This window comes from Pelmatolapia mariae, linkage group LG6 (genome assembly GCF_036321145.2).
Source record: "Pelmatolapia mariae isolate MD_Pm_ZW linkage group LG6, Pm_UMD_F_2, whole genome shotgun sequence".
Taxonomy (NCBI): Eukaryota; Metazoa; Chordata; class Actinopteri; order Cichliformes; family Cichlidae; genus Pelmatolapia; species Pelmatolapia mariae.
The window spans coordinates 19414751-19441203 of record NC_086232.1 but is presented as its reverse complement, the minus strand read 5'-3'; the positions used below and the strand labels follow the sequence as shown (position 1 = coordinate 19441203).

The 26453-nt window shown below is 39.4% G+C and overlaps 1 protein-coding gene across 2 annotated transcripts in view; it reads right to left on the bottom strand.

Annotated features, from left to right (window-relative positions):
• Positions 1-26453, bottom strand: part of inpp4b (inositol polyphosphate-4-phosphatase type II B) — a 177949-nt gene that overhangs the window by 146413 nt on the left and 5083 nt on the right. For both annotated transcript variants that reach the window (XM_063476107.1, XM_063476106.1), the window contains exons 2-3: positions 24313-24357; positions 5518-5636 (exon numbers count right to left, since the gene is read on the bottom strand). In XM_063476107.1, coding sequence (XP_063332177.1) covers positions 5518-5636; positions 24313-24357 — 164 coding nt within the window. The remainder of the gene's footprint in view (positions 1-5517; positions 5637-24312; positions 24358-26453) is intronic.

Here is a 26453-nt window from a genome sequence, read left to right as displayed (position 1 = left end):
CATTCTGTTTACACTGGGGGTTTCCTGTTCCCTTGCACAGCTCTGATGGGCGTCTCTCGAACGCAGCCCTTTGGGACCGTGTGGGGACAGATTGGGGACTGGTAATGAGACTGATACAGACAGACTGGCAGCTATGCGTGAATGTCTGAACACACCCTTAAGTTTGAAAAAAAAAAAAGCACAGCTTAAAAAATAACACTGGGTGGTACACACTACTGAACTGTTTTGTGCAGCTGTTACATAGTTATAGTGGTTATAGATCGTGCAATGAAAACTATATGCATGAAAGCAAAAAAGCATCCCAATTAAAAACTGGCCACTTATTCCTTCAAGGTCATCTCCTTGTGTGCTCTGCACCATTTCCAGTGCTTCCACTATTTTTATAAAGAAAACCCGTCCATCACGTCTGACTACTTGCCCTTGCGCATTTGCAATTTTGCAGCAACTTCCATGCCAGAATGACCCAACCTTCATGTCTAGAATCATTACTTATGATGAGAGCTGGGGCTGGCTCTGTGACCCAGACGCTAAACAGCAGTCGAAGAGCTCTAGTGTCCAAACTTAAAGGCAGAGCTTCAAGATCAGGAGCGTGACAAGTGAACAGTGCTTGTCTTTATTTTTTACACTGAATTTTTCTCCTTGGGTCAGACTGTCGACGCAGCTTCGCCTTGACATCATAGAGCACTGAAAAGGCTAGGACTTTTTGGCTAAACTAGAAGAATCTTTTTAGCTAACTACCCACCCTGTGCTGCCAGATATGCTTCCCTTCAACTGTCCTCTCCCCCAAAATCAAACTGCAGTCAAAGGGTGAGCATTTTAACATTGTGGATGAGATCCAGCGTGCATCGCCAATAGGAGACAGGCACGGCGTGCAGAGGAAGACTTCAAGAGAATAATCCAAATGAAGCAAAATCAGTGGAAGTTGTGAGAAGCCGCAAAAGGAGGCAGCTTTGGAGTGGATAGCTCACAAATTGAAATTAGGTTTCTGCTTCTTTTTTTTTTGATCACAGCACGTACCATCAAAATATGATTTCCTGGCAAGCGGATAAATTATAACAGCGATTTATTGCACAGACCTTATTACAAGGAGGTTGGTGGGTGCAAGGCCGCTAGAAGATGAAAAGAGTTACTTCAGCACTTTGACATACCACAGATTTATTTAAATAGGCAATATTTCAATAGCAGTTAATTATGTCAGTTTATAGTGTATAGAGAGAGGAAAAAGAAGCAGAGAATGAAGGGTATGATATGAACAAAGGCCCTCAAACCAAGTAATCAAACCACAGGTGTTGTGGTTAAATACTCTGCTGAGATACTTCTGCGGTCTGCCGCGTGTGTTCAGGTGTTTCCATCCATCACCTAAACACGATAGTTTATTATTTCTTCGGAATGAGTTTTTTAAAAAAAGGCAACACCGAATGAATGCTTCATCTGCTTTTCTGTAGCTCAGCTGAGATTGACACATCAGCTGAAGAGCCTTAGACAATCCAGGGTTTTCGGAGCTCGGAGAGCCAGACTCTGAAGTCTCCCTAAAAACAGCAGTATGCTTAACACACAAGGACAGAATTATGTGTTTAACTACAAGCTCGCTCACACACACACACACACACACACACACACACACACACACACACACACACACACACACAGAGGGAACGCGCAAACACCACCTCCTCACCACACCACTAACCCCGCTGATCCTTCAGAAATCTACGCTGGGCTGACGGAGGGGAAATAAAACAAGTCTATTGCTTCTGATTTCATGTCTCTAGACGCGGTAATATTAGTCTTGACGCCTGGTGCCATTTTGCCACCCAGCCATGAAGCTGTGTGGTTTGTGTACACCAACGCTCTAAGCACACAGCCTGATTGAGCACAGTAGGTACACACGCAGTGGAATCAATGCACTGCTTTGAGCCCAGAGCAAATGGGGATCTTATCTGTACTATACACTGACAAAAAGACAGACTTGACCATTATACTCGAGAATGTGCAGGTACACAGACATAATCCGTTACACCTCCCTCTCTGGCACGCTGAATATGCCTCATTCAGACTTACCAGCATGCTTGGCAGCCTCGGCTGCAGCTGAATCTTCTTAGAGCTGCTGATGGGCTGAGATGAGCTAAAGTGGTAATGCTGTCTCCATTTACACAAAGAAGTGAGCTGGGCTGTCATACAAGTGGTCAACATATGCTATGGGAGACAGCTGCCCCTCTCTTGTCTTTTTGTCAGTTTGGGTTGCAAATCTCTGTGGAATAACCAATTTAGGGCATTTAGAGGGTGTGTGTGTGTTTGTGCGCGATTGGGCAGAGGGGGAAGTGCAAGTACTCTGGGTTGAGTTTCCTTGACCATTCATAATTACATATACACAGAGAGACTAGACTTTTGGACTTGTTCCAGGCAGGGGGTTCTATGCTTGACTAGCCTGACATCAAAGGCTGTTTTATCCCCTGCCTTTGCGTGACGTCAAATCCCCTCAAGTACCACCACTTCTGGACCCATTGCCCGTGTTTAAGGAAAGGGATTTTCCTACACAGAAGTATTAGGGATTGGCAGAAAATGCAACTCTTTCCATCCCAATTTCTCTCTCTTGTGTCAGGCTCAGCACAAGGAAAGCATGCACATGTGGAAAACAAAGGACTTACAATTTCTACAAAAAGGACATCTCCTTTCTCTGAACACTCGGTAAAATACCAGATGGCATTTGTGTGTGTGTGTGTGTGTGTGTGTGTGTGTGTGTGTGTGTGTGTGTGTGTGTGTGTGTGTGTTGGTAGCTTCAAATACAATGTGACCAAAAACAATTTTTTCAGCATTTAAGCTGTCACTTGTCCCTTTTCTGTTTTACCAACCGCAGGTTAAGCTGCAGTATCCACACTGAGAAATAAACCTGCTTTATGGAGATGAAACGGGTCAAGTTAAAATACCATGTCCCGCTTCTGTACTACAACCCCACTTACAAAAACGTTGGGATGTAAATAAAGCAATGCAATCCATTTGAGCCCCTTTTTGTCTTCCTATTGTTTCAGGTTGCAATGTTTTTGTTCTTTTTGTGACTCTTTCTCTCACAGTTATATACAGTGTTGGGAGTAATGAGATACAAAGTGATGCGTTAATGTAAACACACAGCAGTAACTGTAATGACAAGTAATGTCATTACTTGTGTTACAAAGGTTCTTCGGTTAGCTGCGCACCAAACAAACATGCACTAAAAAAGACGAGAGTGCGACGGTAAAGTGGAAACTGCATGCAGGACAGACAGAAGCCGCATTATGCTGCTAACACAACTTCGCCTCTTTGTGAGCATCTGCACCAGCATGCTAACGCTAAGCTAGCCAAGAACCCAGAGTAATGTTCGAGCTGAGTGAATGCTGACCCCAGACCATCAGACAGCCTGATCTTCAACAGGTAACAAAAGCAGTGATGAGCAGTCAGGCTGGAGCCTCCATTTACACCTGTTCATGTTTCTAACGTAGACTCACTGTGGCGATCGCTTTTTTGTGCTGGTTTTAATCTTTGCTTTCTGTTCATACTTAAAAACTAAAAGAAAAAATCGTATGCGTGTCGTCATTAGGATAGGGATTTGGGTTGGTGTGACGGACTGTATCCTGTAAGTTTATATTGTTAAATGCTAATTATGAGACAATTGGTTTCAGGTCAATTTATGGAGTAACAAGAAAGTAATATAGTGACTAGTGTAACAAATGACTTCTCTGGCAAGTAATTAAGTAATGTGCTGCATTCTTTTAAAGAAACATGAGTAATGTAATCCATTACTTTTCTTGAGTAATGACCCCAATAATGGTTCCAAAGAGCTCTTAAAAACACCTGGAATTGTTTTGCGAGTCCCTGCTCTTACTTCTTCTGAAACATGTGAGTGGTGAGACATAAAGAGTGATCATATAGCTTTCATAAAACAAAGAACATTTTTCCCCTGACCTGAGCGCGATTGACGGGCGGGACCAGAGAGGCTTTGTAGCACCTGGCATGCTCCATCATTTATCTTCTAAATGAAACCCTTCTATCACATACAGCATGATAGCACACATATTACACGAGCGAGACGTCACACGGCCAGCCAGGCCAGGCGCTCGCAAAGCCGACAGCAGCTGTTGAGAGAAGGCATCCTGGGAATGTGACAACAGTGAAAACACAAGTGGCACAAGTGCTGTCTTCAAATAATACACATAGAGTAAGGCTCCCCGGTGCCTGCACACCCGCGCACACACACAAACACGCACGCACACACACGCGCACACACACACACACACACATACACACACAGTTCTGCCTTTGGTCATACAGGTTAATAAACATTTGTTTCTGTATTAAGTGTGAAAGCCTACTGGCAAGAATCCCTTGCTCCATTAAAACTTCAATCAAAGATTATTTCAACGAGACATATTCTCTTCTCAGTTTGGCTTCACCTCTGAGTCCAAATAACACTAATATGTTATGTCAGCAAAGACCTGACATAACACTAATAATAATTTTCTGATTGATCCAGTTTCTGGGGGAAATGCTAAATACACTGGTTTATGTAACAGAAGAGATGTTCACTTTTATGACACAATCCAGACTAATAAAGTAAATATACGGCACAGCGAATCTACCAGACTCTCTTCTAAGGGTGCAAACCTCTCTTTTAAAACACACTTAAATTAAATCACAATGAACGGGAACGTACCCTTTTTTTTTTGGGAAGACGAAAGCAGTTCATGTCCTCAGATCATACTCCAAATCCTGAACATTACAGCCATGAAATCAAAACTCCAGCAGCCCTCAGTGTCTGCAGAGCTGGCTGAGCCAGCATACAGTACCCTACCACATCCTGTGTTTCCACTCACACATGCACAAACACACATACTCTGCTGCTCCCTTGACTGAGGGGAAAAGCAGTTGAAATCAGTCTTTGAAAGAGACGGTTATGCTAATTTAGCTTTACTGGATTAGGAGGGAAATAGTGTCTCCTTTCTTTGCGCCTGGAAACTTTGCCCTTATATGAGGAAGGAGAAGAGAAAAAAAGGACTGTGTGTGTGTGTTGGCCTCTGCACATGTGTGTAGGTGGGTGTTCCAAAGTGGGACGGGGGCAGCTGTTGCTGCCCAGAAAACACTCATGTGGCTGCTGTCTCAGCAACAACACTGTCACAGTGGAAGTAAAAGAAGAAGAATTTAAAGAGGTCAAAGAGCGCAAAACACTCTCACTGCTTTACCCACACACAATTAAACCCAGAAACGCATACTGTATATGTACTGTAAATGCATGATTGACACACAACACAGTCACTCATGTGAATGTCTGGACTCAGCTGTCACTAGAAATAGAAGGTTAGGGCTCATTGTCTGTTCCAGTTCGGTGAGTCAGATGGAAAAGCAAGGTTGAGAGAAAGGAGGGCAGACAGCGATGGAGAGAATACCAACGGAGACTTGGTGACCCAGAGACACGGCAAAACAACAAACATCATGGGCCGGAGACAAGCAAGAGGATGGCGCGTGTGTGTGCGTGTGATGCCTTACCTCAACTATCTCTGTGCAGGCGTGAGACACGAGGTGCTGCTTGTGGGGATCTATGACAGCCACCTGGACCAAAGCATTGGGCTTCCTGTCTCTGCCTGAGGCCACCAGATCATTACAGGCTACACAGAGGAAGACAGGGAGGAAGGGAGAGCCGACAGGGAGCATAGAGGATGGAGAGAAACAGGAGACGAGAGGATAGAAGGAAGGAGAAGGGGATGAAAGATGAGAGGGGAAGATTTTCCTTTAGGATATAAAGTGAAGTGGCACAAATCACATGACAGTGGGTCAAAACATGACATTAGACTGTAGAGAATAATGACAATACAAGGCAATAATAATATAATATAAATAAACTATATTGTATTATAATAATAATAACAATAATAATAATAATAACATAACGACAATAAACTATACAAGAAGAAAGGAGAAAACAGCCAAGGTAGCTTTATATATTAAAATTCATATGTGAAAGTGCAAAACAACATCACAAAAGAACCAAGCACCTACACACGTGCTGCATGTTAGGCCTAATTAATTGGGTTTTGGCTTCCAGTGATTCTAAAAACACACACATAACTTAGATCAAACAAATATGTCACATTCGTTATGATAAAGATAACATGATATTTGAAAGCTCAATCGATGTGTTGTCATGTTTATTATTTCAATAAATTTCCAAAATACTCTTAAATATGTGTTTTTTAAAACCTTAATCAAGAAGTCTTACTTTATGCATTAAGACCTCAACCCCCCCAAACAATATATGTTTAGAAAATAAAATGAAATGTACTGTATGATCAGTGTTTTTCAGTCCTGACCTGACCATTTTCAGAAGAATGTTTATTGTTTGTTAAGCGACTTAACACTCACCTATGACAAAGGACATCTGACTCAAGGAATGAACCAATATTGTGTCGACACATAACAGACAACTTTTATATTATATCTTTAATCTTTAGCAGCCTGTTACAAAAACACTTTGTTCCCATTTCTTTAGTTGAATCTACAAAACATAAATTGACAAGAATAAATTGTATTTTTGCACCAACAAAGTGAGTCACATTTCTATTAGCTGAAAATTGGGCATATCTTGGCATGGTGTGCAGTGTGTCCTAAAATAATTTGAAGAAACTGGACAAGTGGAGGATAAAAGAAGAAGTGGCAGGTCTAAAAAAAAAAAACCCTGAAAACTATATATATGCCAGATGTCTTTCAGTCATCTGAAATGCATGTCCTTAAGACATAGGAAAATAAATCCAGCAAAGACCTGACACAGGACCTGAAAGATTCATTAGGCCCTTCAGGAGATCCATCTACCGTTCACTGAAGCCTCATCAAAAATGGTGTCAGTAGAAGGGTGTCTGTCAAGAAGCCATTCTTAAGGAAGGGAAGCAGGGAGAAAAGCCTGAAGTGTGTCAAATCACAAGCTCAAGAATGAAAATCAGTGGAAACAGGTCTTATGGAGTAATGAATCCAAATTTAAAATTTCTGTCCAAATTGTCGTCGATATGTATGAAGGAGGTCAGGAGAGCGGTGTCGTTAGCCACGTGTAAAACAGAGTGGAGCCTCTGTTAGGATTTAGGGCTGCATTTCAGCCAGTGGTGTTGGGGATCTTGTGAAAATCGATTCAATTATGAAAACAGAAAAGTTCTGTCATGTTTTGATCTAACATGCAAGACATGCACAAGAAAGTTTTCCTAAGAGAGTTCAGGCTGTGTTGAAGAATAAAGGTGGTCATAACCAAACAGAAGAATTTTCAGGTATCTGTACTTTGCTTAAGTAGTTATTTTTTGGGAACTTTTTACTTTTATTTTAAAAAGAACTACTTTTTTTATTTTCCTTTTTTTCTCTGCTAGTGTTCCACGTACCTGATGTAAGCTGGGTACATTTATTAGAATTAAACTTTATTATTAATTTATTATTACATAAATATTGGACAAGGCTCAGGTTTTATTTGCACAAAAATAGCAGGTAGAAACGTCCTCCAAAGAGCTACTTTTTGGTTTCTGTACTTTGAGTACATTTCACAGCCTATACTTTTACTTTCACTTGAGTAAAATAGTTGAATCAGTACTTCAACTTCTACAACTAGTATCTGTACTTATACTTAAGTACAGAATGTCTGTACTTTTGCCACCTCTGCCCATTTTCCTTGCAGAATATAAAGAAATGAGGGTTGGTTCAGGACTTTTACACAGCACTGTACTAAAATTGCTGCATCAGCAGTCAATTAAAATGGCAGTAAGGCAAGTCAAACTCCCCCCCGGCAGTGAGATATCAGCTTTATGATGGCTTTCATTTCTGGCATCAAAAGCAGCCTGTCACTCAGCACTCATTTCTTTCAAGGACAGGAAGAATTTTTATCTCACGATTTCTGTACAGCAAATCAGGTTGAATGAATGGTTACGAACAGCAGCTCTCTCTAACATACTATAAGATGCACTAAGAACACTCGCTGATGCCAGCGATGATCACAACTAAAATGATAAACACGAATCCACTAAGACAACCTTGTGATCTCCTTGGTAGAGTCAGATGCACAGCAGTGAAGTCAAACAGCAACAAAGCTTCTTGGTTTTTCCTGAATATTTCAAAGCATGTTATGTGAGGTCTCGAGATGGAAGAATGCTAGCGTCTGCTGTTATAGTTTTTCAGCACATTGAACAAAAAACACAAAGGATGTGACTCTAATGTTCACAGCTGCTTCACATGAAAGCTCTACAAAACCATCCAGCTCGATACGGAGTAAATTACACCATATGGCTCTGAAATTATGTATTAATTAGCATTTGTATGCACTCAAGAACAGTAATGACAAAAGTTTGTAAAGAAACCTCTCTGGATGAGATCCAAAAGCTGCATTTTATCTGTGCAGCAAAATTCTGGCATGCAATGTGTGGTCATTTTAGTACATCAGTGTGCAAAAGGACAAAACAAGAAAAAAACCAAGAAAAAAAATAAGAACCTGAGACGTATGGACAAAATGATTCAGTGGATGAAATTTTATGAAAAAGGCATATCTCCATGCGGTATCTACATCAGCCTTAATATGTTTAGGCCAGTGTTTCACAAACTTTTGGAGCCACGGCACATTTTTCACATTGAGAAAAAAAAAAAAAAATCACACGGCACACCACCGAACAAAAATGTCACAAAAAGGATATTGATAATTTTTCCCTGCATCAGGCATGGCGGAATTGGCTCGATTTCTTTGTTCTGACCACTACTCGTGCTAGGGCCTTCATCTGGGTCGGGAATTTTCTCCAGGTCAGACTGACTATTTTTTCTTTTCAAATATTTATCTATTGCTATTACGCACTGCGTTGTCTCGCTCACAGCATGACTATTATGTAATTTCTTCTTTGTCTTCTTCTGTTTTACTGGCAGTTGGCAACCGATATAATTAGAGCAGGTAGTTGTACTGCCCTCTAGTGGAAGAGAATGTAACTGTTATTCACCCGGATCGCTTACTAATTACTAATCAGGTGGAACCAGGTAATCTTCCACGGGACACCTGATCATTTCTCACGGCACACTTACGCACCTATGTGCCGCGGCACAGTGGTTGGGAAACGGGGGTTTAGGCAACTGAGCAGCAAGAGGATATGAGCAGCCCACTTGGATTTTAAGTGGGCTGGACCAGTGAAACAACACGATAAATATGTAAAATTGGAGAAAGAAGTTCTGGTAGTTCAAAATATACCGTCATTTTGGTTAAAAGTTTCTAGCTTTTCAAAAGGAAAAGCTAGCTGTAAAACCTATGACAATACAGTTCAAGTCCCCCGGGCCTTGTGTTTGTCACCCCTTGTTTAGACGTACCTTTAACACAATGAAGTGTTAGAGGAGGTGTGAGTGGAAAAGGATGATTATGTGGTTTGGTGTGTGTAACTGGCATTTTCATGCTGTAAAACACCTATTACAGGGGTGCATCCAGAATATAGTAAACCTTAATCTATAAAGACAAATTTACAGACACTGTGATCACCACCTACTGAAAACAAATTCAAAACCAGGCATTTTCCAAAGGCACCAGAGAGGCAATGGTGCTGTCAAGGTGACTGTCGTTGGCATTTTAAAGAACAGCATAAAAAAAAAAAAAGACAGCTTTTAATGAGCATTTGTCACAAACTCTGCAAGAAAGCAGGGAAAGAAAGAAAAGAATGCTTTCACCATAAAAAATGTAAGCTTTTTGTGATCTGCGCCTTCACTATTCCCTTTCAACCTATCTTGATCAAATAAAGCAGAAAAATATTTTCTTCAAGGTCGACTAAGAGTGTGAAATTTTAAAAGCGCTTCAGTTAAAGGGAGGGTTTGTATGGTAATTCACAAAACGTAGTGACAGCGTGAAATTCTGTCGTGTTTCACAAAGAAATCTTACAAAAACCTGCACCCTGTTCTCAGTTAACATTTAACATCTATACAGTAAAAAACAATATACTGACAAAAATGTGTATTTCATACATTATACAACAATCACCATAACAGTTGGTGAATTTAACCATAATACATGATGAGAGGCCAGAGATCACACCGTAGATGGATTTATGAAGAAAACTTGCCTCTTCTTTGAAATGATGCATGTGTAGAAAACAGTAAACATTAAAGTACATGTTGGTGTGTCGGGATTGTTCGGGGTAGATTTACCTGTTTAAACTATGACACCTCTGACAGGCCTTACTGACTGCCTGCTAAAAAGCTAAACTGTCATAGTTTAAATGATCAGAAAATAAAAGTCATGTTGTTGGGACTTCCATAGTACTGGCAACCTCTGGCCTTTAAAGATGTAGACAGTCCTCTGTAAAGAACCTGGGAATGATCTTTGATGGTTTACCTTTATAAAAAGGTAAAACTAGTTTTTTTGAGTTTTAGATACTTGTGAAGGTCAAGCTGTTTCTTTCTTTGAAGATTCTAAAAAGGTTATTCATGCCTTCATGTCACTTCATTGAGCCTGTTTTAACAGTCTTTATTAGATGTCAGGCTGTTGTTGCTTGGTTGACTGCAGTTGGTCCAAAAATGCAGTTACCCAACTTAACTGGCATATGCAAGCAGGCCCACGTATCGCCTATATTGACTTCCTTACACTGGATTCCAGTCAGGTTTAAGATTGATATTAAGATTTTATTGCATGGGCTGGTACTTCCTTACCTCTCTGATGTTTTAAGTTTCCACATTCCCACTTCATTTGTCCCAAGGTCCAGATTAAACCAAAGAAGACTTCAGACCATAACAGTACTGTTACTAAATTATAGAGCCACCTGTCCTTCCATTTTTAATTCACTGCCATTTAAAACAGGCTGAGTATAGATTGCAACTGGTCCAAATTAAAGTAACGCATTACTGTATTCACATTACATTTTTCGGTAATGCAGTAATATAACACTAAATTCAACAATTATATTGCAGTTACAATTGTGTACTCGCGTTACAAAGGTTCTTAGTTGTCTGCACACTGGGTGGATAGAAAAAGATTTTTTTTTTAAAATAAACGTGCTTTTTTCTTCCTTCATAACACAATCAGCTAATTTCAGTTTGTGTGTGGGTGGGTGGGTGGGAGGCAAAATGGCGAAGCGTTCTACAGTGAAGCTATAAACATTACTTTTATTTTTATTTCCACAAAGGACAAGAGCATGATGGTAAAGTGCAGCAAGAGCTTGAACTTCAACAGGTAACTGTTCATGCAAAAGTAGAATTACTGTGCCAGTTACTTTTTAGTCTCTTTGGGCTGGTTCTCAACTTTGTTCTGTGTTGTCGGGTTTGTGTTAACATGTAAAAACTGAGGTTTATACAGCTAACTAGTAGGCTAATTATGAGACTGCATTTCACGTCATTTCACAGAGCAACAGGAAAGTAACATATCAAGTGGTGTGATGAATTACTTTCTCTGGTTAAGTGATCAAGAAAAGTAATGAGCAATATGCAATACATTACTGTTTGCGTAAGAAACACTGTTTACAAGCATTTGTCAAAGAATGGGTCATTCTAAACAGCTCACCGAACTCTAGCATGGCACTGTAATAGGATGCCACTGTTGCAACAATTCAGTTTGTGAAATTTCTTCATCTACAGTTATTACTGCTGTAATTGGTATTATTGCAAATATTTTCTTACAGAAACAACAGCTGCTCAGCCACAAAGTGTTCAGACCATGTAAAGTTGCAGAGCTGCCTCGGTGAGTGTAAAGTTTCAAACCTTCTCTAGAAGTAACATCAGCAGAAAAACCGTGTGCTGGGAGCTTCACAGGTGTAACTGAATTAAAACAAACTGAATTACCAAGAAAAGAAAAAAATATGTCTGTGTTTAACTGGGTCGATACAAATACTGTAATTTTTTAAAAATATCTAAATTCTGTAGTAACTAAGTATGGGATACAGTAAGCCTCAGCTGCACTTGTGGATATAGGATTCAAAGTTAAAGCTCGTACATTACTTAAGCAACTCGTTCTGTAAAACGTACTCACCTAAAGTGAATGATTCAAACACAACAAACTACCTGACACAATGTGAAAAAACTCTTCTATATAGTTTAAGGAGCTCAAATACCTGATTTATTATATAGAGGAACAATATTTATGATGACAATGTTGTTTGTTGGTTTGCACAGTACTTTTGTATACGCTTATTTGTTGTTTGCATTTTAAAATTGTTGATCAAAGAAAGGGAATCTGCTATATCAGAAGGAATAAACTCTTAAACCATCACTCATCATGTTGTGGTTCTTCCAAAAGAGATCCATGAGTGGTTAAATCAAAGAAATGGATGTACACCGGAATCTCACACAGCCACAGAAAGAAGGAACAGACACATGAATAATTGAGGAAATCCTTTGCTTTAGCTCTTGATAACAAAAAAAAAATTACAATAGGTTAAGTAAAACATATTTTAGCCTGAATAAACATTCAACAAAACTACATCAAGACGCCAAAAGTTTTTTAAATGGAAATGAGTGCTTTTCAAAAGAGTCAAATGTACTGCATTGTACATTGCTCTGGATCCAGAGTCTGACGAGACCGCGTGAGAGGTACTGATAAAAATAGCCCATCTATTACATCCAAACCCTGTGACATCAATTCTGAAATTGACTTTTGATTCCATTAGACTAAATCACATTTACTAATTCCTCCACTTCCTCGGGGTATGTCTCATCACGAGACTCACTTAAGGGTATTCAAAGTACAGCATTTCATTCTGTGATATTACAGTTAAAAGTTTCTTGCTGAAACCATAAACAACCCTGTCTCCTTTTTCTTTAGATGAAGCACTCTGTCTGTATTTTGCTATAGAGCTGCTACATTAGTCTGTGAGTAGGGGGCTGTGCCACAGCAGGGGACCATAGAGTGAATTATGAAAGGGAATAACTCAGTTTACAGTAAATGGACAACATGCAGCCATTACAAGGCTACAGATATAAAAGCAGCAGAAACAAGAAACATCCTTGTTTACCAGACTTCAGTTTGCATGCTCATGGATTTTTGGATGTACTGTATTCCCTGTGTTAGTACTGTTTTAAAATTATGTCTAATAATTGAAAAATAGTATCATAAACTAAATAGACCAGTGTGTTTAAAGTGCTTTTCAAACTCTACCTGAGCACTCAAAACACTTTATGCCTCATGCAACCATTCGTACCCATTGCCCAAGTAAATGTGGTATTAGTATACCAAATATGGTAGTAGATGACTTCGTCTACCTCCTGAACTACAGCCCTTAGAGATAAACTAGTAAGAATATTAGAGATGTAACCATGTCAGTGAAGAAGATAAAAATACACTTCAAAAATCTGTAAGAAAAAAAAGAAAAGTTTTAGTTAAAAAAAAAAAGATTAAAAAAAAAGCCCATGCACACAGGTTTTGTGGTGGAGAGGGAGATAACTTAGATGGGGGAAGATAAATAACTCTCTAAGGCTGCACAGCAACTGAAGTCGTAAGTGTGCATGCTTCCTTGTTAGTGGGTTCGAAGACTGCTTCATGACCAGAGCCTCTGAAGATTCACTGCAAGATAGAAATCCCAGAAAGTTGGCTTTCAAAAATATACTCAAAAGAGAGCCCACCGAACGAAAAGTTCTACAGACTGATTAAACAAAAATGAAACCTCAAAATGATGGAAAGAAGAAAGTGTGGAGAAAGAAGAAAAGCTCACAACCCAAAGCACACCTTTCTGGTAAAACACTGTCAATTTCACTGATATGGTTTGGTGTGACTGCCAATTTAACTGGCTTACTGGCATTTATTGGTTTCAGCACTGGTGGAAGCAACAGGCTGAAGGCAGAGGTCTACAAGAGCACCCTGCAAGAGTGCTCTCATTCAACCAAATGCAAACTCCAAACTCAATGGATGTTATTTCACAACTCAGGGATAATTATCCAAGAGAAACAGCTAAAGCAACCAAGGGTCTAGAGGTGAGAGGTTCTCCACTGGTCAAATTAAGCACTTGAACTCAGTTCAACTGAGCAGCTAAACTAAAAGGCAGGCAAGACCCAAAGTAAGAGATGACTGTTATGTGGCAACAGTGAAAGCCTGGTAAAGGGCATGTGTTATTAACTGTGTTTTGTGTGTTTTCTTTTCCACAAAATATTAAATATGACAGCTTAGTTTGAGTAACCTGTTGAATTTGACAGCTAAAGTTTCATCACTATGTGTTAAAAGGGAGTGTATTAAATGATCAAATCAAAGCTGGTTAGGTTTTGTGTAGTAATCACTGTTTTTGCTTTTGTACCGAAATACAGATCCTTAAACGTAAAGAAGTGTAATTACCCAACCATGTGTGGTCTGGACTGCAGTTATAGCAGCAGTTTGACAACTGAGGAATTTTATTATGCTTTTATGTTTAATATTCAGTTGTCTATTATTTTAAAATGTCTTACTATGGCTTTATGGATACTTAAGTAACCAGCTGGGTCTAATATCCTAGCTCATAATCATCTATTGAAGAGCCTAAATCATAATGCATACTGTAATAGTATGCACTTTGCACACTGTTGGGTTCTTACCAAGATTTCCAACATCTCTTATACTGTTATAGCCTACTAAGGGATTTCGGATGCAGCCTTGGTTAGCAACCATCATTGTACTCTACTGTAATTTAAGACACATAAACTATACTGATATTTGACTTGTGGAATTTAGAAAAGAAAGAATAGCACTTTTAACCCTCCTCAATTGTCTCTGAACCAGTTGATTAACAGTGGCTTTCCAAACCCATAGCGACACCACTAGACTGAGGTTTGCCTAACTGAACTCACTGCCACTACAGACGAGTTATTCAGCTGTTTGGAATACTTGGATAAAAGCTGAGTAAGATGTGATGGTGCACTTGCACTGCCAGCTGGGCTGAAGCAGCCCTTTCATCGCGATCTACCTTTCTGCATTTCGTTTGATAGCTTAAGACAAAATGATAGGTACAGCTTTTTGAACAAAAATACAAGACATAATCTGACTTTTGCTGTCAAATTTTGCCTTAAAAAGTCACTGATTCAACATTTTTTTTCCAGGTATATTAGAACTTGTTTCCGTTTTATGGTGCTATGTATGTATGTAGAAATCTTCTCTGCAATAAATGGCAGAATAGCTGCCTGTCCCAACCACAAAAATCAACAACAGCGATAAAAAAGACCAGCACAGAGTAAATAAGCAACTAATTAACGCATTAGATAATAACAGAACAGCGGCCATGCTTAGGATGGAAGACGGTATACTTTGTCATGCTGACAGCTAAGCAAAACCACACATCAACAGAAGGCTAAACTACACTAACTGGCTACTAAATGAAGTGGTATATAGTATACGTTCAACTGCTCATTAAACACATGTACAGTTAACCAAGAACATGGCAGCACAATAATTTGTTTAGGCATACAGATGACCTGCTGAAGTTCAAACTGAGCAACAAAATGGGGAAGAAAGTAGATTCCAGTGATTTTCAATCTGGCATGGTTGTTGGTGTCTAGTCTGACTATTTCAGAAACTGCGGATCTACTGGCATTTTCCCCACAAATCCATCTCTAGGGTTTACACAGAGAAAAAAAGAAGAAAAAAATATTGCAGCAGTTCCCTGAGGAAAAATGCCTTGCTGATGCCAGAGGTGAAAGGAAAAATGGCCGGAATATACAGGAAGCAGTAGCTCTGATAACCAAATGATATGACCAAAGGTGGCAGAAGAGCATCTCTGAATGCACAAAATAGATAGATAAAAATAGATAAGCTACAGCAGCAGAAGACCACACTGGGTGCTACTTCTGTGAGCTAAATCATCACAATGGAGCTCTGTGCTAGATTTCATGAGTTTTTGAGTTTTCCAAGTCCCTCAAAATTACTTTCTGTTTCATGGTGAATCGCCATACCACCAGGGTGTGCAGTTCAATATAAACTCACAATTTTCACACTGAAGCATCATAATGTCCTGATGGTTATTCTCACCACTCTTTAGGTGGATGTGCTCAACCTGTGAAGAGCAGCACATGAAAGTATAAGACATGACATTTCTTGTTGCCTCTAGGTGGCACTTTAACTAATACTGACAATGGGTAAATCAATGTGTTCAGGGTGGGACTCTTATCTTGCCTGCGAAGTTTGGCAGCGGATGGACAGGATTTCTTTGAGTTATAGCAGTTTTGTTCTTCATGGTGGAACATTGAAATTCACCGTCCTGCCAGCAACAGACAGTTTTCAATGTAACACAAGACCAACTCCTTAAGGCTTTCCTGGACAAATTTAAGGTTGGGTCATCCACCTCTACACTGTATCCCAAAGTGTAAAACATGGCATTTCCTTTTCCCACTAGGTGGCGCTGTCACCAGTGTCAAATATGGCAGTTAAAATGTTTTTGGGGCGGAGAAGTTTGGTCCAGATTGGACCAAATATATGTGGGAATGAGAGCAAATGGTAAATGATTGAAATTCGCTGTGGCGTCACGGCCACGCCCTCTCATGAAAACTCAAAAGCTGCACAATTTAATATGGCTCAGGACTTCATTTAACAACTCATAGGTGGCGCTCCAGAGCCATTTTGCCCCACACATGTGTGAAACCATTAAAATACGTAATTTTTCCATCAGACCTGATGAATGTATACAATTTTATAAATTTTTGAGCTTGTTTAGGCTAAAAAAACTAATAAATAGAGCAATTCCAGTAGGGCTTCTTTAAATGCTGATGTGAAATTATTCTTCTTTTGTTAATTGAAGGACATAACAGAATAGAAAGTCTAAGAGTGACACTTCAAGGGTATTGTGGTAACAACCAAAAACCATGGGGATTATTCAAGCAGCTGACTGTGGAACTAAAAAAAAGAAATAAAACTAATTGGCAGCTACAAAACAAGAGAAGGTTAGATCAAAGTGCTTCCAGTGAGAAGTTTCCATTGTCTGAAATGTCATTAAGAAATGGCAGTTAAATTAAAGTGTAAAACTCAAGATAAACCATACAAGAAAAAGACAACTTTCTGTTGCAATTACATATCTGTTTGGTAGGCAGGCAGAGAGAAAGCACCACATGACTGCAGAGAACCTGCGGGAAGGTTTAGCTGACACAGAGGTGCCGGTGCACCGTTCCTCTGTGCTTATATCAATCAATCAACTTGTCATGATGTGGGCGCTCACACTGAATATAGAACCTTGGATTAATGTTAACCATTTGCCATTGCAACTTGGTTTCCAAAAAGGTGAAGAAGCTGTGGATGCTGCAGAATGTAAACATAGTAGAAGACAAAACATCAAATGCTCAAACTGAGAAACAAACATACTCTCATTTTAAGTTTTAAGCCAAGAAGAAATTAGATTCAATGTTACTACTACTTCTACTATTAATAATAAAAGTAGAGCATATTTATCCCATATTGGCTTCTCTTCATCGGCTCCCTGTTAAATCCAAAGTTGAATTTCAACTCCTCCTCCCCCTTTAATCTCCATATTATGGTAAATGGCCTGTATTTATTTAGCGCTTTTACTAGTCCCTAAGGACCCCAAAGCGCTTTACATATCCAGTCATTCACCCATTCACACACACATTCACACACTGGTGATGGCAAGCTACATTGTAGCCACAGCCACCCTGGGGCGCACTGACAGAGGCGAGGCTGCCGGACACTGGCGCCACCGGGCCCTCTGACCACCACCAGTAGGCAACGGGTGAAGTGTCTTGCCCAAGGACACAACGACCGAGACTGTCCGAGCCGGGGCTCGAACCGGCAACCTTCCGATTACAAGGCGAACTCCCAACTCTTGAGCCACGATCGCCCCGGAGATATCACCATATCTCCATAGCACCATATTTCCCCACTAGAGCGCTTCAATCCCAGATTGCTGGTTTACATGTGGTTCCTATGGTAAAAGTAGAACGGGGGTCCATTTTGGATTTGGGAGACAGATACCATCTCTGCTGTTAAAATTAGACTTTAAACTTTCTGTTTCGATACATTTTGGAAAATCCTCCCTGAGTTATGCTACAATAGGCCTAGGCTGCTGGGGGCTTCCCATGATGCACTGGTTCCCCTTCACTCACCTCTTTTCAATCACTATTTGTTTATACAACACTCTTGCATTCAATCATTAGTTATTATTAATCTCTGGCTCTCCTTCACAGTGTATCTTTTGTCCTATCTTCCTCCCCTCACCTCCAGGTTTCTTCCTGCTAAAAGGGAGTTTTTACTTCCCACTGTTGTCAAGTGGTTGCTTATAGGGGTGATTTGTTGCTATATAAAAAAACTGAATTGAAACTGAATTGAAAATTGACAGAGATAAACTAGCATTCAAAGATAAAACCATAAAAAAAGCATTTGTGATGTTTTGACAAATGAATATCAGATTGAAGAAAAAATGTAAAATTTTAAACATGCCAGACATTGATCGTGCAAGAGTGTCATGTTGAGCAGATAATGAAGGAGTTGTGACTCCAAAGACTACTTTAGATAATAACATTTAGCAACATTCATACCCTCTGATTTCTTTAGTGGTAGTATTTCAGAAAGGGCTTTGAGAAGGTGGTAGGATATCTTTTAGCAGCAGAGCCTGTGCATGTGTTATCTCCTAGGGGTTATTTTAATTTCACATTTCCCTTTACTCTTCGAGATCTCGGTGCCAGGGCTTTTGGACTCACATTAAAGAGGGTCTTGCATCTGCTTTAGCAGGAAGAAAGCTCAAGCTGAGGAGTTTGTGTGCCATGTAGGAAAACACATTAGTTTATATATACATATACATGGGTACTCATACAAAGTGGCATCTGTGTGCCTTGATTTGGGCTCTGTTGTGTCAAAAAAGATGTTTTTTGTTTTTTTTCCGTTGAAACGTGATAAAAGAAGGAAGGCTCCCTTCTAAAGCGATTGTACGCGCGAGCCTTGTGAAGGGACACTGCAGATAAGTTGCTGACTGTCCCTATCAGTCATCTCAGGAGACATATATTTGACTGGCCAGACATATCTTCCCTACCCCGCTGCACAGTTAACCCCAGCCAGTTTGGTGATTGAAATGGGAATAGGTGCCCAACCATGCATCACCAGGCTGGCTCTCTTACAGGGATATGACACTTCAAGTGACCCTCTAAGGTCAGCGCCATTATGATGCTGGGCGGGGGCAGGAAAGGGAAATAGAGAGAATGGCAGAGGGAAAGGACAAGAGATTCCCTCAGAGACACATTTAGAGTTTGAGGAAGGAAGCCTGAGTGAGAGGGGAGATAATGAAGGACATGGATGGAGGAAAGAGGAGTATGGTCTATTAAAGTGGTTCAAATAATGAATTGCAAAGCAGAGGGGGAAAAAAAGAGTGAACAAGTCTGGAGTGCTTTCCAGCACATCACATTCAAAGTTTTTTTTTTTTGTGGTCATTTATTAGTGAATTGCCTGCCTTAGCTTAGGTGAAAATTAATTCAACAATTTTAGTCAAGCAACTCAACTGCCAAAGTATACTGGGACTGATTCTTAAATCACCATAACAATTGAGCAATTGGAGTAATAATGTTTGCCCATCCTCGGAGGCTTCAATTACTATGCTGTATTTATTTTGTGTGATTGGAATATGCTGAGCTCTTTCAAGATGAATTTGCTGGAAATGAGTTTTAATGCAGCAAGCCTCTGTGACCCCACAACGAATCTAAATTCCATTTAATCGAGAGGGGAGCCCTGGGAGTTGCCGCATGAGACAAATATATGCTCATCTTCAGAAGACTCTTACTCATCGTGATAATTATTTCAACGCTTCAATTAATTTGACAACGTTATTTGCACGTGCCACGGCTTCGCACACCTGTTTGCGACTCGATCTAGGAAAGATGAAGGGAAGATAAAGGCCGTCGAGTTGTGATAAAAGTCCTTAACCTGCTGCGTAGGGATGCTTATCGCTCGTGTGAATCTATAGAACAGTGATAAGTACGTGATATTAAATCAGACTTGAGTATTATGCCTCTAATTTGCCATTTGAAATGGGAACAAACCCTTCAGTTTTAATTCAATTATGTATAATTCAAAGTGCATTTGTCAAGGTGCCATTCACAAGAAATAGGTACCTGCTGCTTGTGGATATTTATGTAAAATGCTATTTGCATGCAAAACTTCTAGTTTGAATAATGATGCAAATGTATTTTAAGCACTCTGTCTGGTAAATGTTTCAGATCAAACACTGTTAAGAGGATCACAAATTCAATTTAAGAAAAAAAATTACATGCAAAATAAGAGACGAATTCACAGGAATCTTAGGGGCAACAAACTGCCTACTGGACACAGAGCAGACAGCATGTTTGAAATCATAACACAGCGATCTCTCACGTAGCGAGTATCAAAGAGCTGCTGCCTCTAATTTAAAATGTAAGTGCAGTCAGTGTACAAATGAGGGACTAACGTTCCTAAAAAGAGACCTCTGTTCCCCTGTTAGCAATCTAGGTTTCTGAGGTGGAGCGGAGGTTCTGGCTTCACAACAAGCTAAATAATTAACCATTCATAAAAGAGAAATAAATGGAATAAAAATGTGGTTCACTCTCGCTGCACTAAACCACAGAAGTCAGAGTTTTAAATTTGCTTGCACTTCCAGAGACAGAAATAGGCACACCTTACAATTTTTTCTGCAAGCTTGTTTGTTTACAGTCTGTAGAAAAGATTCTTCATGCTGGATGTTATGGCATAATGTCAAAACCAAGGCAAACACCAATGAATGTCCTTCCTATATTAGGTTGGAAAAATCTGCTCAAAGCTGAGATGGTAAAATCTTGACATACACCACTGTGGAAAAGTACGTTGCTTTTTCCCACAAGGAGCAAGACTTTACTGTCATTTTTGAAGTGTTTATGAGTAATTGTTCCCAGGCTTTCTAAAAGTCAAAGGTTTTCTTCGGACACTGGCTGCTTCTTCAACTTTTGTCCTTGTGCCTGACCATTTTTATAAGCATGCTTTTTTATGGATTCATTAAGCCACTTAACCCTGACCTATGAATCACTCAAGCATAAAAAAGGCTCCTAACTCAAGGTATGAATCAGTGTGGTTGGCCACACATAACAGACAGTTAAACAAAGAACCAATTTTAAATTGTATCGTTACGTTCTTTGTTATTGGCAGACTGTCACAAAAGCGCATATTTTTTCCTGTTCTTAAGAAAGAGGACAAAGCAAAGGCTCCATAGAAGAGCTGAGAGATGCATCTGGCCCATCAGCCCATCCATCTACTGCTTACCAAAGCCTCACCAGAAATGAGCTCAGGTGAAGGGTACCAACTAAGAAGCCATTCTTAAGGAAGGAAAACTGGGAGGAAAATGTGTTTTAGTGTTGTACTTTTAACAGGGACTAACAAAACAGAGATACTTAGGTCTTCACTCAAGTCCCAAGCCCAAGCAGATAAAATATCACAAATATAAATATTTATTTACACAGTTTTTAAACTGGAAATGACCATTTAATCATTACTATGACCTTATTCGTATTAACACCACGCTAAGTAACTGGGACAATTTAGTGCTGCTCACAGATCCATTTATAAATTATTCTACTAAATATATGGTTCATTTACAGAATTTAGTCCCAGTTTAAAAGGGAACATCCACTCTCATATCACTGCACTGAAGTTTTCTTGCTTCACAAAGTGTTCCCAACAAGCCTGAAAGCTATGATCAATCAAAACACTTGAGTGATCTAGTGTTGGTCTGTATTGATCATTTAAAATCTGAAGAATTTACCTTTTATTTTGTACTCGTGGTTACAGAAACAGCCTTCCTGGGAACTCGAGATGTGCTCTGTCTTCCTTTGATGTGTTTTCATTTACCTTTCATTTCTTTTGCTTTTCAGTAAATATTTTAGGATCTTAGCCATCGATTAGTTCACTGTCAGATTCTGAGTCCATCCTGTCAGCTGTTTTGATGAAGCTGTTTTTGAATACTTCTTTGTTTCTGTGTCATAAATCATTTGCACAACCAGGTCCACTGTATTTAAAATATGCTGCACGGTTAGCTAGGGCCCACATTCCCTTTCTGGCGTGTTAGATGTACTGTTCGAATGTGCAAAGCCACTGGGGGTAAAAACAGAAACAAATGGTATTTTTACAAACACACTGCAGCCCTGAGCTTTTTTTTTTTTTTTTTTTTTTTGTACATTACCAGAAAGAGCAGTATGTGAGAACACAAATGTCTGAATCATTTAGATCAGACATAAAACTCTCTTTTTACCCTGCTTTATGTCTTGAAGCCCATGAGTGAATAGCGCAGAGAATGCCACAGCTCATGGACTCATGGCGCAGCTTGTGTGTGCCATGAGTCCTGCCTCCTACATCTAAACCTAAAACAAACTGATTCAGGAATAAGAACACATCTGTCCCAGACCATCAACTGCTCTGTGCATCTTTCAACACGCAGGGCACAGAACTGGCAGCCTGGTATGTTTTAGCAACGTAACTACATGGTGTGTCCATGTCTCCCTATGCTCCTTTTTCTCTTCACTTTTCCCTTCTTTTCACCCCCCAGAGGTTTCTTGCTCTTAAAAGACAGTTCTTCCTTCCCACTCTCACCAAGTGCTTCCTCATAGGAGATTGCCAGAATGTTCTGGATTCTCTTCTAATATTGTAGGGTGTTTACCATAGAAGATAAAGCGTCTTGAGATGACTCCTCTTGTGTATTAGTGCTATATCTTGAGTTGAGCCTATCAAACATGAAGGTTGTTATTGTGATGTCATCATGTTGCCTGACAAAAACCTACCAAATGGCTAAATAGATCTGGTTGTAGCCTTTATGCCCTTACAATAGCTTTCAATTTCACAGCAATGAGTTCACCACAAAACTGTTATTATGCATGTTATATTATTACATCATCACTATGTCTAGCAACTGCATAACAACAGACTAAAATCACAGACCAAGCAATACCGAAGCACTGGAATGCTTGTAAACCGTGAAAACTGTGACTAGGGTTACAAACAACAACAACAAAAAAAAGTTTTGTTTTCACAATGTTAGCGAAATATTTTAAAAGAAACTTCTCGCACAACAGTGACTTTACTAGTAGAGCAGTTTTATTGTCTATTTAACCGATTGAGAGACTAATATCCTGTACTATCCTGCACAGGTTGTGACATCAATGGGTCCTCATCAAACAACTTAAAGGCCGGACGACTGCTTGTTTACTATCCTCAGTGTGGTTAAAAATATGTTTTCCTGAAATTCAATAAGAATTTTAAACAAAACTATTACAACATGTCACCTCTTTCCAGAGCTTAAAAATAATTTGTTGAAACAAATGTTGGAAATAAAACACGTCATGTAATATGTCATTAAATACTGCCATTATGGGTTTGACAGGTACAGATTAGAGAGGTGTACTGTACATGGGGCGCACAATCAGGCCATTTAAAAATGGACATGGTACTGTGTCAGCTGTCAGCTGTATTTTCTAATTTTCCACCACGGCAGACAATTTACATTTAAATCGTTTTTCTATCACAGCGCAAGGCCCCAACATAATGTTCGAGTATCAAATGGACATTTAGACATCAAAGCAAGCAGTACAAATGTTTTGTTTGACTTTGTTTGCTTTATGTGTTTCTCTCACTGTTTGAATTATATGTGCGCCCAGTTTTGTGTCTCTACATCTTTACATATTTTTACATATTACCTGATGACCATTGGACTGCCAGGAAAAAAACAAAAAAAAATTATGATGCATTAATGTGTATTTGCTGTTAAAACACAGTAGAAGGTATCAAGTAACACTTGAGAGTGTATGTGTGTTAAAATATTAACTTTTACTATTGTGATCCCTGTAACAGAAACTTCACATCCCTGGATCATATATATCATCCATCATCTCATCTGTAGGGTGGCTTTGGTCAAAGGATAGAAACAACAAAGTCAAGATGCTTGTCAGATGTAATCAATCCTGAATGTCAAGAAATGTTATTACCAGTTTAGGAAACATGATTTGAGCCACAATGAATTATCTAGAAATAGAATTTAAAGATCTCGGATGAATAAAAAAATGAATCTCGATGGAAAGTTCACCATTCAATCTAATGCTTTCTCTCTGCTGTGCTTCTGTTGTCCTTTCTATCCTTACTTGTGTGTCAGAATTTATTGCAGATATGCCACTGATCCTCACTGACATCTGCATTAATGGAAATGTCAGCATGTGTGTGTTTAACAAGAGTTACTGTAAGTTTGGATGTATTTTAGCAAAAAGGGATGATTGCCGTTGACTTTTATTGCGTTTCCGTGGCGGGAAAGAGGCAACAAACGTCATCTAATATGTGTGCGAACGTGCCAAAACAGTGGTATGTCTCCATTTTCATTGCTTCCCCTTGAAATAAAATGACCCTTGAATTATGGCGTTAACAGAACTTACCGAGGCTGAACTCCACCTGAGGCAGCTTGGGTGTTAGAATAACACCTGCAAGACAGAGACAGCAAAAAGATAGAGTGGAGTTGAGATAAAAATAGAGCGAGAGGGAGATAAAGATAAGGAAGAGGGGAACATTAGAACAATGAAAAAGGAGGAAACAGACGTAAAACATTAACGACTGCAGTTTAATTTTGCTGAAGTTTAAAAGGTGTAGAGCTCCAACCATTGTTTTTCAATGATTTTTCATGAATTTCAGTCTTTGATATGCCGTCTTATTAAATTAATCATAGCAATGTTAGATAATAGGGAAATATGCTCATTACAATTTCAAAGAGCACAAGTGCAAAACAAGCCCACTACTTTTAATCTAAAATAATCTGAATCAAAAACCTGCTAACCCTCACATATTTACTAAAAGCAAAGCATAAATATTTAGCTTAGTTTCCTGGTTATTTATCAAAATTGTTGATGAGGCATTAGTCAGTTGTAGTCACTTTGCACAGATGCAATATAATTACACTAAGGGGCTTGAACTCCTGGCAACAAACTATTTTAATCAGAAATAAAAGGCATTATAGAGAGAGTTTGAACATGGTAGGAGCACAACAGGCTCCCAAAATGCCACACTGATTAATGTAACTGTTCATCTAGATTATGCAAACAACTCAGCGATCATTGAGAGCGCCAGAACTAGAGTTTCTGGGTATCCATTGTCCTTGAGGCTTTACGCCAATAACGATGACTGACTGCTTCAATCATCTGTCACTAAAGCTTTCTCTCATTCATCACTTTCCCAGTTTGACACGACCATTCAAAAACCAAACCAATGAAACGCCTGTAAGATGGTGCAACAAGTCTAGAGGGGGACTAAACTGCTAAATTCCTCCTCTTGGGGTGCTTGGACACAATTGGCCTCTCTAAGGCTCATCAACTCCACTAATGGGCCGTGGATACTCGATGTTCACTGATGTATGGGAGCCATGCGACTTAGGTAATCTTATGTAATGAGGATTCTTTGCAAAGAAAAAATGATTTACCTATGCTTTAGAGTCTCTTCAGGCAGAATGCCTTATTGACAATTTTGAATGCATAGATAATACTGTCCAAACGTCTCAGACCAACTCTCATTTCTACATATTTTGCTTGGGAAATTGGAATTGGGTGCAGCAGTATTGAAATGTGCAAGCATGCATTGAAATTATGTACAGTGTATATAAGCCAAAAGCACAGGTGGTGCAATTCTTGGTTAAAAGCTTGAAAGTCAGTATTCGGCATGATCGCCTCTGTTCTTTAATACAGCCTGAACTCTCTTAAGCAGCTTTATTGTAATCTCTGTAAGTACAGTAGTCTTCAGGAATAGTTCTCCAGGCTTCTTGAAGGACATTCAAAACTCTTCTTTGGATGTCGGCTGCCTTTTGTTCTGTTCTCTGTCAAGATGATCCCACATTGTTAAGATTCAGGCTCTGATCCGTGACTGATCATGTTCCATTGTGTTTTTTTTTTATATCCAGATATCCTTTTTTAAGGGGTTTGTAGTTGTTGTTTGGGATCATTGTCATGCTGAAAAATGAAGCCATTGCCAGCCAGCCCCTTTCTTGATCGTATTTCTTAGTGGATCAAAATCTGATCAAAATAAAAGTCTTTTCTGTGTTCGTATACTTCCATCAACCTTGACAAGATTTCCAAGACCACTAGGTGAAATGCAGGGCCAAACCATGTGAGCCTCCACCATGTTTTGCTCACTGTTTTACCTCTCTCTGATCTCCATCGAAAATACTGCCAGTACTTTGAACCAAAGTCGGATCCATCCATCTCTCCGTGCAAGACCTGTTGCCACTGATTTTCAGTCCAATTCTTGTGTAATTCGGCAAACCTCAGCCTTTTCTCACTGTTTTCCTTCCTTAAGAATTGCTTCTTGGCAGCCACCCTTCATCAGAAATGACCCTTCAGCGAACAGTAGCTGGACCTGCATCTCTCAGTCAAGTCTTTGCTATTTCTTAAGCACATGACTTTTAGATTCAAACAAACAAGCCAAAAAGAAAGAAAAAAGAAACATTGCTCAAAACTGGTTTCTTGAAAGCAAAATATAAAGAAACAAGTTCTGGTGCAAGACTATTGCATTGTACTGTATGTATGATTGTTTG